The sequence below is a fragment of the Mesitornis unicolor genome, unplaced genomic scaffold, assembly GCF_000695765.1.
Source record: "Mesitornis unicolor isolate BGI_N332 unplaced genomic scaffold, ASM69576v1 scaffold23939, whole genome shotgun sequence".
NCBI lineage: Eukaryota > Metazoa > Chordata > Aves > Mesitornithiformes > Mesitornithidae > Mesitornis > Mesitornis unicolor.
Window position 1 is genome coordinate 54893 of NW_010206873.1, and position 14369 is coordinate 69261.

At 40.2% G+C, this 14369-nt stretch overlaps 1 protein-coding gene across 1 annotated transcript in view; it reads right to left on the reverse strand.

The window, feature by feature from the left end:
- Nucleotides 1–11740, reverse strand: part of CHAT (choline O-acetyltransferase) — a 28957-nt gene extending 17217 nt beyond the window's left edge. The window contains exons 1-6 of the mRNA XM_010191943.1: nucleotides 11687–11740; nucleotides 9389–9580; nucleotides 7116–7234; nucleotides 5629–5682; nucleotides 2762–2942; nucleotides 1587–1764 (exon numbers count right to left, since the gene is read on the reverse strand). Coding sequence (XP_010190245.1) covers nucleotides 1587–1764; nucleotides 2762–2942; nucleotides 5629–5682; nucleotides 7116–7234; nucleotides 9389–9580; nucleotides 11687–11728 — 766 coding nt within the window. The 5' untranslated portion in view covers nucleotides 11729–11740. The remainder of the gene's footprint in view (nucleotides 1–1586; nucleotides 1765–2761; nucleotides 2943–5628; nucleotides 5683–7115; nucleotides 7235–9388; nucleotides 9581–11686) is intronic.
- Nucleotides 11741–14369: the final 2629 nt, after the last annotated feature.

A 14369-nucleotide genomic window follows, 5' to 3' on the forward strand; every position in this document is an offset into this window, starting at 1 on the left:
CCCAGTACAGAACAGTTGTGGAGAGACCTCTTCCACCTCGCACCACATCACTAGAGGCTTTTCTCTTCCTCTGTTATTGTTGTGCAAACATTTCACCACAGAGAAGGAAGAAAAAAGGGCTGTTAATAATACTGTATCCATGTGTAACAGCAATGCATTTTACTGCATAGAGGGGCTGTGCTAATATGAGTGGCCTAGGATGGGATTCCTGCTTAGATTAGAGAAGGCTCATATCATGGTGCTGTGATATTTGCTAGTGCAGAATCTGTTTTTTTCAGCTGCATAGTGGAGTTTGTTTACTTCCTCGTTAATAAAGAATATTTCTGCAAATGCCAGGCAATCCAGAAACATCATAGAAATGGTTCTGCTAGTTTTTGTTGATTAGTCTTTTTTTCTTTAGGATGATGTAGGTCTAGATAGATGATTTTGCTGCAGTTTTCAAAGTATTCACTATTTTACTTAATAGCGTGGCACGAAAAGAAATTATTATATATTATTATATTAAGGTGTTTATCTCAGTTTTCATTAAACTAAGGAATCTTCTTTTCTTCTGCTTTAAAAAAAAAAGATAGGGAAGGGAAAGACTGAAGATGAGACTGGTACCCTGTAATAGTGCCGTAATAATGGCCAGGACTCTGTGTGTGTGTGTCTATATAAAGTTATTATAAGCACAGATAAACTTGAATAAGAAAAGGGAAGATCTTCTTTGGGATGGTGAACATATTTTGAGACTACTGGCAACTCTTGTATATTCCAGGGCATTGGTAAAACAGCAGTATTTCCTCTAGCGTTGCTGAACTGGGGATAAAGAGATGAGTTAACATTTTTATTAGGGGGAGTAAATGAATGCCGAAGTCATCTAAAATGGCAGAAAGAAGGTGTTCACATCACTTAACTTCAAGGTAAAATATATAAAGTGTGAAGTGATAGAGGTGACTAATCTCACTCTTTATTTTCATCTGTTTCAAAGTCAGGCATTTGGGTCCAGAATCCAAGACAGCTAAATTCTGTCTGTTGTTGGAAGAGAGAGAGTACTATCCCCAGGTAATAATTGGTGTCAACTTTCCTAGATACTTAAGATTTGGATGAATCAGCCCTCGTACCTTCTGTTTTTCTCCATTGACTAGAGAGAGTACACAGCTAGATTCAATAGGTGTTTAACTTGTAGATGCCTTTGTTAGATGAGATGAAAAATGTCTCACACTTGCCAAAAGCTAAGAGGATACACCAGTCCTATTGGTACAAAATGGATGTGAAGAAAGAGACAAATCACAAAATCTGATGTAATGTAATTTATGTGCTGAAAAACAGAGAATGGAGTGAGAGCTATTTACATGGCATAACACTTAAACATACACAGCCAAAGGGTCAAACCGTATCTGCTGCTTCCCTGGTGACACACATTTGAACACTTACAGGTATTGAGTTTCTTCCTGCTAGAAGAATTTAGCAGTGAGGTTGCACATTCAGTCCTATATTTGCTGTAATGTTCATTCCCAGCAAGGAAAGGCAATGATGGTGAGGAGGAAGAGGAGGAAGGGGAGGAAGATGATGAAGACGAGAAAGCTGGGATTGCTGCTGCTAACCTTTCATAAGGATCATCCTGGCCTCTGCCCACTCTGTTCTTCCATCTGTTGTCAGCAGGCCAATTGGAGGCAGCATTTCCTCTTCATTCTCTGCCATTTTGGCTATCTTTTGTAACTGAGTGAAAAGATCTCCCTCACTGAGACGACGGAAATTAATGACAACATCCAAAACAAAAAACTGCAAAAAAATGACAGAAGTCAAAAGAACAGTCATAGATGGGTTGGACCCTTGGGAGTCCAACATTTAGATTTCACCTGAGTGGGGGCCGAGATGCTGAAGTCCTGCCTGGAGAGCCAGGCCTGCAGGCAATGGGGCACAAAAACACCAGGGACTGGCCCAGAGCTCACCCCTCATGTGTCTTTTTTACCAGTGTAATGTCAGTTGCTATAGGGGACTTATATTGTGTGTTGAGCTCAGATAACACGTATGTTATTTGAATAAGCTTAAAAAAAAAACTAAAGAAAGAAAACCAGGAAGTATGCAAATAATTTCCATGGTATTATTTGTTTACAATAACCTAGAGAATCTAGAGAACTTCCCACTGAGGTGAAGAACAGGACTTCCTGGAAAAGAGACCACTGGGATCTACCCCTTCATTCCAAGGGGGCCTGCAGGCATGGCTCCAGTACTACAAGCAGTCAAGCTGGGCTGTAAGATACTCTGCCCAGCCAATATACTCTGCTGCTCATTGGCATTTGCTGGCTGGACCAGCAAACTAACGCTTCTATACTCTCTCCAATGCCTACACCTGTGCTACCTGCTTCAGGCATAGCTTAGGCTCCTCTGCATGGGATGGTGGTATATATGCCATGCGTTGTGTGCCAATACTTGACTGTCAAGAGAAGAGCATTTCCAGCAAATGCACTCTAATAAGACTTTTTTTTCCTCTGTGGTTTCATCTCTGTTTAATAAACATTTTTGTTTGAATAAGAAAGCAAATGAATTCTGCCACATTTCTCCTTTCTGCATCACTGTACTTGGAACATAATGTAGGCTAGGAACAAAAATGCTGCAGAAGCATCTTTTGGAAATCCTGACAGTGAATGCTTGGTAAGAAGTGAGCTCATACGTAGCACGCTAATTGTGTTTCTGAACTGTGATTAGATTAGGCTCTTCTTGAGTTAATTTAAGCAAACTAAGAAATATAGAAAGGTATAAAACCCCACTAATTTACCTGATTGTTACAAGCAACAATGATGTGCTCTGGTTCTGGCATTACACTGCTTTTCTGGGCCACGAGGGTATCTTTGGTATGTCCTGGAAGACGATAGGAAGAAAAGAGTCCATAGTATTGCTTCATACAGAGAGGATGACCAGACAGCTGTCCACGAGCAAAATCAACAGGTAAAGCATGGCTGGAGAAAGAGAAGGAGAAAAACAAAGCCAGAGGAAAAGAGGGGAGAGAGAGACAGAAAGGAAAAGAAATCTAATCTGTCCTTTGTTCTGTTACAATTAGATCAGGTATAACACAAATTGAATAATAAAATGTGATTACGGTATAAGGGAAATAGATGAATTCCCATACCAAAGTTAAATACATCATTCCTGGCAGCTTCATGCATATTCATTAAGCAATTGCATTATCAGCTAGTGGAGATGGAAAGAACAGCAGGTCACAAGCAGCTTTGCAATGTGCATGGGAAGCCTGCCTAGATGGGACCCCGGAAACTTGCCAGGATGGAAGTCAGCAGAACAGCTGGAAGAGACACAGCACCTTGAAAATAAGTACTGTTGAAATTCACTGCGAATTACAGTGGCCCTGTACTGTGCAGAGTGGTTAGCGTGTGTGAAGAGGGCCTTCCCTGATGAAGAGGAATGACTGAGGCAATGCAGAGGGCATTTTTGTTTTCCACAGAGCCTCACTGATGTGCTAATCCTTACTTAGACCTATGGGGGAATAAGTGCTGAAATCCTATTCCCTTTTTATTGGAAAGCTTGTGAAAACAACCCCTCCTAAAAGGCTTCTTTAGTGGCCAGGGAAAAAAACCAAACGTTATCACAGTTATGATTATGGATTGTAAAATATCCCACTGACACTACAGCAGGAAATAATGGTGCTGTTGCTCGGGAGAGGCTGCAAAGACCACAGGAGGAAGAAGATCTTGTGGTGCAGAGGTTTTCCCTCAGCAAAAGAGGATTAAGCTTCCAGCCTGCTAGAAAGAGGCAGGGGCAAAGAAGCACACAAGGAGGGTTACTGTCATACAGCTGATATGGGGTTATGTTTTATGCTAGTTTATCTATCTCTTTAGAACTGTTGCTGTTCTAAACCAGAGATACTCACTTTAGTTCCTGGCTCTCAAACTCTCTGTATCACTTATTTCCTTGTACAGGTGCTTAATTTTTTTTGTTTCTTATCAGCAAAACAGGATTATTAGCATTCCCCTTTTTTCACATTTTGCATAACGCAGAAATCCTCTTATTTAAGAGAGTTTTAAAGAGCATCTATGATGATTGAAAATAGTGGAGCAGCATAGTAGACTTAGAAAAGACAATCTGTAATTATAGCAGTTAAGAAAGGGGTTATCAAGTCTGACTGATGGCCCCAGAAAATCTTGTACTGATTTAAGAGATGTCTGTATAAGATCTTGTAACTCTTTTATGTGAGCAAGGCTTTGTTTGAAATATTTAATACTGGCAACTGCATGGAATATCTGCACAGTTAAAACTAAAAGCCTGGGTTTGGGCTGGAATATTGTGCATCTGCATGTGGAGTGATCCAAGAGAAGCTAGCAGTATACTCACTGGTAGAAGTCCCTAACAGCAACAAGGAACTGAAGATGTTACAATGATGGTGTCCTCATAGTTTTACAGCAGGGGTGATAAGCAAACAGTAAGAACAATATGAGGACACAGTAGTGAGGATTTAAATTATTATTGATTTAAAGCAATCAAATCCAATCACAGGAGTGTTTGGATCTAGAGTAGCAAGGTCAAAATAATAAGATTTTAAATTATCTTTTGTTTGAGAAATGTGGTTTATTTATCTCATCTCAGATGCTGTCATATAAAGATGCAACAAACTACATTAGTATGCAATAGTACTTCACAGCACATCAGTGCTTGTGTATGCACTTGCATGGCATGTCTTGGACAAAAACACATGTTCTTAAATAAGTACCTCTTCTATACTTTCTGAGCAGCCGTCAGACTTTTGAAGTGAAAAGTCAAATTGCCCCTTCCTCTTTCTTTTATCCAATTCTCGGATGATAGGGACTTTGTTGTTTGAATACAGACTTTGCCTTCCTCATCCAAATAAGCGTAGGTTAAAGCAGATCACGTAGGCCTGTTGTATTTCCAGACAGGAAAGTGACCCCTTCTGCACTATGTCCCCATTGTGCTTGGCTCTCCACTGTTTCTATTCTTCAGGGAGCAGTGATTTCAGCAGTGTATTTGGAACATACAAGGTGAAGTTAAAAAGTGCTATGCAAAATGCTGTTATGAGCTACCTCATACATGACTAAGAATCATGGATTTTCCCCTGTGTTTATATACAAGAAGTAACAACAGCATAAGTAACTTCTTTCTTTTACTAGCCACTGAACCAGCCTGTCTGTGATAAGGCTTTGTTCTCCTAGTTGGATGTGTTATTTCTTTTCTGAGGAGGGAGGTGGCAGAGCTGACATTCTAAATGGAAGGTGCAGGGGGTGCAGCACCCTGGCAGGTGTTCAGGTGTCAGGGAGGGTGCGGAGGCTGTGTCACTGCAGTGCTGCTGCTATTTGGGTCTGGGCAGCACAGATTTCCTGGAGTGTTCTCAGTATCTCTGTTAGACAGATAGTGTGTGTCCTTTGGGCTGCACTGTGCATGCTGGAGTGACGATTAATAGGCACCAAAAAGGATCCTTCTCTAACCTGTCAGATAGCAATAATAAAGCAGAAAGTGCATAAAACATTGCTGAAGTGCTTGCCCTGAAGCATGCTGGAGCCCCATCCCTTCCAAAGGGTGGAGAGGTGCAACGCAGCCTGACTTTGGGCATGTTAGAGCACCCTTGAATCACAAGCCCTGTGGATGCTCAAGCACCAGCTCTCCTTCCAAGCTACTTACGTGTCCAGTAAAGCTTTATAGTCTTGCACTCCTGAAATGAGATTGGCAGCAAACCTACAAGCAGCAGATAGAAGTGACATCAGTCTTTTGTCATTTGGCAACACTGGGCTGTTTCTGAGAGATGGAGGAGAGCCTGAATGATTGATGACACAGCATAAGGAGAGAAAGTCTTCTGGCTTGGCAAGAAAAGCCCCCTTCCTCCACCCAAAACCTAATTAATTCATTTCGAGAGCAATATGAAATCCTAGAGACAGTCCCTTCAAATGGTTAAACAGACTGCCACTGGAGAAAACCTGAAAGCATTTATTTAGAGAATGGGAGCAGAGGCTGAATATTTAATAGAATCCTTAACAGGGGTTTCCATATCAATACTCATAAGCTGTCCAATTTATTAGAGTACTTCCTGTCCTAAGCAGATATTCTCTCTGCAGAGCTGTGGACAGGTGTATTATTTCCTGACATTGCCCATTTGCACTGTATCTGAATGGGAGGCTCTGAGAAAAAATATTTCCTTGTTAAAGCACGTGCATTTGACAATGCAAAGTGGAGCTTTTTTTGAAAGCTGTGTGCACAATAAATTTAGTCAGTAATGAATGAAATTATTTATAGTTATGTTTAAAGTAAAGTAAAAAGATATGTTGACTATACAAAATGTTAAAATAACATATACTGGCTTCAAGGTTCTGGCTGTTTTAGCATAAATTCACACGCAGTTAATTCTTTCAGTAATGAGCAGCGAGAGAGTGCTAAAAGCAAAAAGGAAAATTGCAGTCTACGAAGGTAGATTTGATCTGGTTTACTGTTTTTAAAGGAGAAAATGTTTTGGCAAAGGCTGAAGTATGGAATCCTATTTTAAGGGTGTCTGGAGAGGTATATTCTCTGCTTGACTGCTTGCTTACCTTTTCACTTTTTAAATTATCATAATTGCCCACAACAGCTCAAAGTAGAAACGTCAGTTCAGGGATGGGAAGGATGGGCCAGAAGGAAGCAGTATTCTTGGGGAGGAATTATTTCTGAATTCTTATTCTTAGATCTCCTGTGTTTCTGGTGCCCTTTTCGGCACCTGAGAGGGACAATTTAATGCTAGCATGGCCTTTTCAGTTTCCAAGGCGAACATGGGTCATACTGATGGCATATTAAAGATTGTTTTTCTTTAAGTAATGTGCTAGAAATTAGTATTTCTTTTTTTTTCCATTGCAAAATAATGGTTTACTTGAATTATACAATGAAAAGTTTTGTAAATATTCTTTAAAAACTATAAATCCTATGGCTTTTTTTTCATGCAATAAATATAACTCTAATGACGCTTTTGTTTCTGAATATCATATAAGTAACACCAGAAACACTGCCTTTAGTCAGCAGGCCTAGTAGGAAATCATTTAGTGATTACAGCCCATATTTTTTAATGCAAGTTGATTGTCATTTTGCAAAAGTACATTTAAAATATCCTTTCATTTAGCAAAAGCTGTGAAGTCGTCGTACATTACCTGAGCTGGTCATTTACATCCTTGAAATACTGACGAGCGAAGATAATTGCTGGGCTGGAATTGACTGGAAGAGCTAGCCGGTTGTTGAGGTACATGTCATCCAGCCAGTAGTTAAACACCTAAGGGAAGGGGACATGAAACCTTAAAGCTATGAACAATACGCGGAAAGGCAGTCTGGGAGTGACAGGAGAGTGCTTGGTGCTCCTGGTGTCAGGCGTGGGCTCTGATTAATGGAGCTGCTGAGCATTTGCAGTCTTGGCTCTGTGACCTCAGCTCAGCTGAAATCAGCTGCAATTCCATAATCCTATTTTTCAATCAATGGCAATTTACAGTGTGTTCCATTAAAAAGTAAACAAGCTTCATATTGCGGTGGTTTGGGTATTTTGATGTTTGTTTCTCTCTACAACAAAAGATGTTTGAGTAATACATACTAACTGCTGACTCTGGAATAGCAGTTGGGATATATTTAAGAGACGGAGTGAATTTTACTAGCAATGGCTTTCCTCAGGGGACTTCAAATATTTTATCAATGATGCCAGGATACTCTGTTGTTAGCCATCAGGTACTGTCCTGTAGAGAAACAGAGTGGGAAAATAATTTCCCAAGCTTAATGGTCCAGTCCTGCAGATACTGACATGTGGACAGGGCCCCTGGAGAATTTCCTCTGTGTCCACTGTCACAAATGCAGATTACCGATACTTGACCCAGACAGACACACATATTTAATCTCTAACCATTTTTATTGAAAACACAGATGTGTGGTAACCACATTCCTTTATGTCTGAGCAGAGTCTGAAAAATCATTATTTGGAAAATGGAGGCTTTCATAAGAAGATCAGATGATCTTTCTGAGTTTAGTGGGCATGCTTTGCATATAGTAACTATAAACAACAATGAAATTATGCAAAAATGATTATGAATGCATGCATCAGTTGAAAAAGTTTTCCTCTGAGATATTTCATTGCTGTTGGAACAGATGCTTCCCCCCAAGTCTCTGGAGTCTTCAGGAGAACAGGCTAGAGCTGTACTCCTGGCAAGTTAAATTCCAAATAAAAACATTTCTTGTTTATCTTAAGAATCAGGTATTTAATTTTAATATCCAGTATTTAAAGTAGAGACATTTCAGAAAACACATCGTTCCTCTATAATTTTCAGGCTGTAATTGGTTAAATGAACTGTTGTCTCCTGGAACGCTATTTGTTATCAGGAACACTAAGCGATGGTTAATTTAGCCACCAAAAACATGAAGTTCTATGATAAGAGTAACAAAATGAGATTGGGTGGCATTTAGTGGAGCCCTCAGACTTTTTAAAATAAAAGCACTGCCAGTACTGTAGTCTTTTTTTCTGACTATAGCAGCAATTTGAAATAATTTTCTTGTGGGCCACACAACTAAAAAGTAAAGGGAGAACCACACTTCACTGACATGAGTAGCAAGCCTGCAGGATTTCACTGCACCCATTAAACCATTCAGTGTCTCTCTTCCTTACTGGGATGGAAGGACATCAATAAAATCTGTGTCTCTAGTTTTCAGCTGCCATATTCTAACATGGTTAATGCAGGCAGGATGAACCATTACTTTGTGGAATTATAAAATCTGTTTTATCTATGGCTTATTTAATTTTCCTGTCTTGGGAAGCAGAAACCTGGATGTTTTAAACGCTGAGGTCTTAGCATGGTATATGTGATAGATAAACATATGTGTACATGTGTGTGTGTATTTGGCAAAGGAAATACTTCAGGGTAACTACCTTGGTATGGTGTGACAATGAATGAGTCATCGTAGTTTAATTTAGAAAGAATAATTTCAATCCCAAAGTATTCCATTTCAGAATAATTTGACTGGATCACAGCTTTGGGTTGATGAGTATACAAGGCAATTTTTATATCCCTATCAGAATTTTTCATTTTAATAAAAACAATAAATCCTGTTTTTAAAGGGAAATGAAGAAAGTACATCCAAAAAGGATGTAATATAGTGCTTCCTACAGGTAGAGCTGACACCTGCGTACATACACATGAGGTGCATGAATTCCCTCATTTATGCCAACAAACTGTTTATCTGAAACATAACAATGAATGAATTTTGACATTGTTTGAAAATTCTAGCATAGTATGTCTGAAATATTCATTTCCTTTGGTAAAATCTGGTATTTGTACGCCTGTTTGCATTCACCCACTGAAAGAAAGCAGTGATCATATGTAGAATATCACAAAGAGTTTGTGAGCAGCATCCAAAACAGCAATTATTTTTCTCATCTGCATTTGCTTACCCAGTTTGTTGTCTTTTCCCTTCTTTCCTCAAGGATTTGCTGCAAAGATTCCCCCAGGCCTCCTGCAATTCCAAACTGCTCCACAATGACCTTGGTCTTTCTAAATTGTTCCTCTGGCACCAAGTGCTTCATGCACTGTAGGTACATGCGTAAGGTCTGTTGCAGTGGTGGGACTGGAAGTTTTGGCACTGCCTAATCACAAACAAACAGAATTAGCAAGTAATTCTACTTGTTCACAAACCGCTTTCTTTTTTATTTTCTTTTTTTCTTCTGTTGCTGATGAATATACTGCATCCTTTTTTAATCTCTTTATTCTATTTTAGCAGTTGAGATGCCCAATTACTGCAAATGTAATTACGTGACTTCAGTGGACTTTCAATAGGTCTTACAGTGCCTGGATTTTAGGACATAGTTTGCAGTTGTATGCAATATTGAAGCAGTGGTATGTCCCCAGTCGCTCTATTTGTAGGCCTTTGGCCGATGAGGATTTCAAATGGATAGGCCAGGAAACTAGTGGAAAACAGGAGACTTGGTAAAAATTCTAGAAATCCTAGGCAGGATTTCCAAACAGGCAAATAGGTATGATGCAAGCATACAGTCTGAGCTAGACTCTAGGAAATTTTCAAATACATGAGAGCATAAGAAAATAAAGCATTTAGAGGAGATATTTTATTAGTAAAGAAGTGCATTTAGCTTGTGGTCAGTAAAACTATGGGTTAGTACTTATCTGATTGGTAATATGACTCGTTATATAATTGGAGAAATAGGAAGCATGCAGTTCTACCTGTTTATTAGCATTGACTACATGCAATCCTCAATAAACCTGTGTTTTCCTCTGCCAAACTTCTGCTCTTGGCCAGCCTGGAGCCCTCCTAGAAGGCTTGATAAAACATTTCTGGTAATACTTGCTTTATCCTTATCCTATTTGGATCAGGAAAACAATAGTATCTGGTAAGAAAACAATCTCATGCTGCCCATGCAATTAAGCTTCCTTTGTTTTTTAATGTAGAATTAACTAAGTGAAGTGTAATTAGTAATTTAAAAAGCAGAGGAATTATGAGAGCAGTGGGAAAATCAAGCAAGGAGATAATCCATAAAGACTGGGAAACTGCAAGAGGCTGTGAGGCTTTCCTCAGAGAGGTGGATGAGTCTTCCAGTTGGGAAATGGTCACCTAATTCAGCTGTGCTTGTCCATTAGTGGTTAGTGAGAACCGTAAACCTTTGGAGGGTTCATTTCTCTAATTTGATTTTTGCCTGTGCCCTAAAGCAGGTAAAGTTCGGATTGTTTTTACTAGCTCTTGATTGTAATAGAAATTAATGTTCACAGGATCGCAGGACCATAGTGTCATTTCTGTTGAAAGAGACGTCTGGCAGTCATCTGGTCCCACCTGCTGCTCCGAGCAAGGCCTCAGTGCAATCTCCTCTGCTAGTGCATGCAGGGAGGGAGCGGGTGGAGGAAGTGCTCTGAGCAGAAGGGAGGGAGTGGGTGTCCTCTGAGTTCAAATACCAGCTCTGCCTTTTGACATCTACAGAAAAGTCAGGGAAACATAATGCAGCACTATCTAGAAACCAAAGACTTCAGATGCTCACAAAAAGTGTCATAGGATTACCTTTTATTAATGGAAATGCGAATCCAATTTAGCCTGTAATGTACCCTGGGTCTCAGAAATAAAAGAATGGTAATTCTACAGTTTCAAGCTATGTTTAGACAGGGCTTATCTCTTCTGTCATTGATTTCTTGTTCAGTGCAAACAGATGTGCCAAACATTATTATTATTTTTTAATACCTGGCTTTGGCCCTATCTTTCTGGGTACGGTTACTGTACAGTTCATGACTTACAGTTCTGCTTAGGAAAAAAGCATTAAACCCAAGGGGTTGACTACTTATAGGCATACACATCCAGCATCTTTTAAACTAGCTTGAAAATGAATCCTATGTGATAGTTTGATAGTTCTGTACTATTAAGAAATAATTATATGCCATCTCTGACTGTGGAGTAACGCATCTACTGTTGAGTAATAATATTTCACTTACTGGAATTCTTCACAGGATGCTGGGAGGAAAAATGTATTTGGATATGAGAAGCACTAATGTTAGATCAAAGTTCCTGATTATAAACTGCTGCAGGATAACTAGTGTTCCTTGAAATGAAGAAATCAGCTCTGGAACAGAGCTTGGTTTACAATTATTATATTCATTTACATTAATTTACAGCGTTAAAAGCTATCAAGTCGTCTATCCTCAACCATTTTTTTTCCTCTTTTTTTCTTTTAGTTTTCCCAGAAACAGTCACTTACTGTCTCATCTTTACTGCAAGTATCTTTCTCTTTCTTCTGCATGTTTTTTTCTAGGACAGGCTTTCCTGCATTTCTTTTGATATCTTTTGTCGAGGACAGAAATTGAAGCCACTTGGGGGCACTTATCGAGCCTCACGCCTCAGTTCTGGAAACAGAAAAGATTTAAAGTCCAGTCAGTACCCATTATTTATAACCAAAATGTACATGGGGAGTATTCCCTGCACAAGCATACACAGAAGCTTCAGAATGCAAAACTGAAGAGAAATAGAAGTACAACATTCAAAAGTAGCTGGACTGAGCCCTGTGGAGATTGTCCTGACATTCTGTTTGTTTCATGCTGCTATAAATTTATTTGTCCAGAACTATCTGATGCACATAAATGGCCCCTTCTCAGCATGGTTTATTGTGTCACTCTAATTTACTTTGCAATGTATTGTGCTGTGATCTGCAAGCTTTATATTACTGTTATATATTAGCTGGAGGAAAGAGGTGACTTTTCTTTCAATGTACTTATGTCAGCATAGGTAATAGTAAGGTTGCAGTTTTCCATCTCAGGATCTTGTATGTTGACCCATTACCATTTTATATGAAAGCACCACAGTGTTTGAATGTATTTGTCATTGCACTGTTCCATGGACACAGCAAGGTGCTGTCATCTCTGTGTTACAGATGTGGAAAGGAGCTGATAGAGCCATGCCTTTGCCCTCTGCAGGCTAGAAGCTCAGAGGGTGCCAGTGCTTTGGGGCACAGCTCTGGGCTGGGGGACCCTGTGAGCCTTCCTAGGCTGGCAGGCTGGCTGCGGGAAGGCTGGGAGGGGTGGCATACACTGCATTTGAGCTGCTTTGCACAGCAGTCTTTCCAAACAGCATATACCTATCCAGGGAAACGGCTTAACGTGACAAAAGCCACAGAAGTCATCTGTGACAGAGCAAATACTTCCCCTTGTCTCTCTGGTATTGTGCTTATCCTGGTTTTCACTTCTAAAGATACCTCTTACTCCTTTTCTGTACAAGAATAAGCTATATGGCACACATATTTCTTCCAATATAACAGTGCCCACACCAAGCAGCTGTCCTTCAATTACAGAAGTACAGCTACAGCAGAGTAAGTTCTAAGTGCTTAGTCAGGTCTTGACAGATCACAGGTTTTGTGGGTTGTTTTGTTTTAATTATTTTGCACTGTGTATATGCAAAATATAAGACAACATGTATTGACTAAATTGAAAAGAATGTCATATTTCCTTTCTGAAACCCTTAGGGCTATACATTCAGAGCACTTGAATTATTTCTACAACAGCTTTTAAAAACAATTTGGATAAAAACCTTCAACGTATGAAAATGAGATGAAGACTTTTGGCTAGCAATGGGTAGGGATGGCTATGCATTATTCCTCTTCTCAGGAATTGGCAGTTGAAGTCTGGTGGCTTCAGCATGGCTCTGCCAGTGTGTCTGTGATCACTGACACTCTGTGTTGATCCTGTCCACTCCCTGTCCTGCACTGGCTGCCAGTAGGGCCATGTGCTGGGAAGTAGGTTGTATAAGGTTGAGAGATGTCCCTGGGGCCCTGCAATAAGCCACACAGCAAACTCGTGTTGATCTGTCATCTGCTCATGATTTCAACCCAGGTGAGAGAAAATTTCCCTCAAGAAAAGGCCACATTAACCCGCTGTGCTGCTCCACTCTCGTGTGCTAAACAGGTCTCATCCCTTAGCCATGCACTCTACTCCTAGCAACACAGGTTCAAAACACTTCAAATAATGGACACATCCTGTAACTATTTGAAGACTGTGCCTTGCCCAGTTGTTTATGGGCTGGCCTCAGCTCCCCAAATGGTCAAATACAGAGCAGCCATTTTGTCTTCAGAGCCCTTAAAACTGCATTCCCCTAAAGGAAAAATCCTGCTGGTATTCTTCTCACTGGGACTTTTGTTCTTTCTTTCCTTACGTTTTTTGTCAAACTGCAATATAGAGTCACACTGACTACACGTCCATACTGGCTGTGTGTCTGTGGAAAATGCTACAGCCTCCCATATCTGTAAAATAAGTGTGGTAAGGAGCTTGGGAGTGGTAGCCTGAACTGTACTTTTCTCTGTCATGGGGATGAACTGAGGCTTTGTCTCTGGTTCAAGCACTGCCAGCTTAGCATCACGCCCAATCCTATATTTGCTTAATAAAGGACAAGGAAACTGACACAAGAGAAAATCCTGCAGAAATTCAAGATGACTTCAAAGTTGCTCACTCTGTGAGCTGTGAGGTGCATTGTCAAAGTTATTAGGAAAAAAATTAATCACAGCTGTTTTTATTTACAATTGGCTCAGCTGGAGGGCTGGAGTGAGCAGCTTAGCAGGGTGGCTGTGAGTCAGTGCAGGCTGGGGAGCTGGGTGGCCTTCCCCACAGCTCAGAGCAGCAGCTCAAACCCACAACAAAAGACACTGATCTCTCCATTAGCAGATAACAGAAAAGTGAAATAAACCCATGTGCTTATGCTTGAGTTCTCCATACATCGTGGACTCTGGAGACAGCTTGCAATGTGTAACATTGTTGGGGCATTACACTCAGCCTCCATCTCTTCATCCTCACGCTCAGTGCTATCAGGTACATAAGCTTAAAGTTCTCAGGATCTACACGTAAAGTTAAGAGCAGTGTCTGCGTTATCAGGAATACATGTGTGAAGTGCGCGCTGCT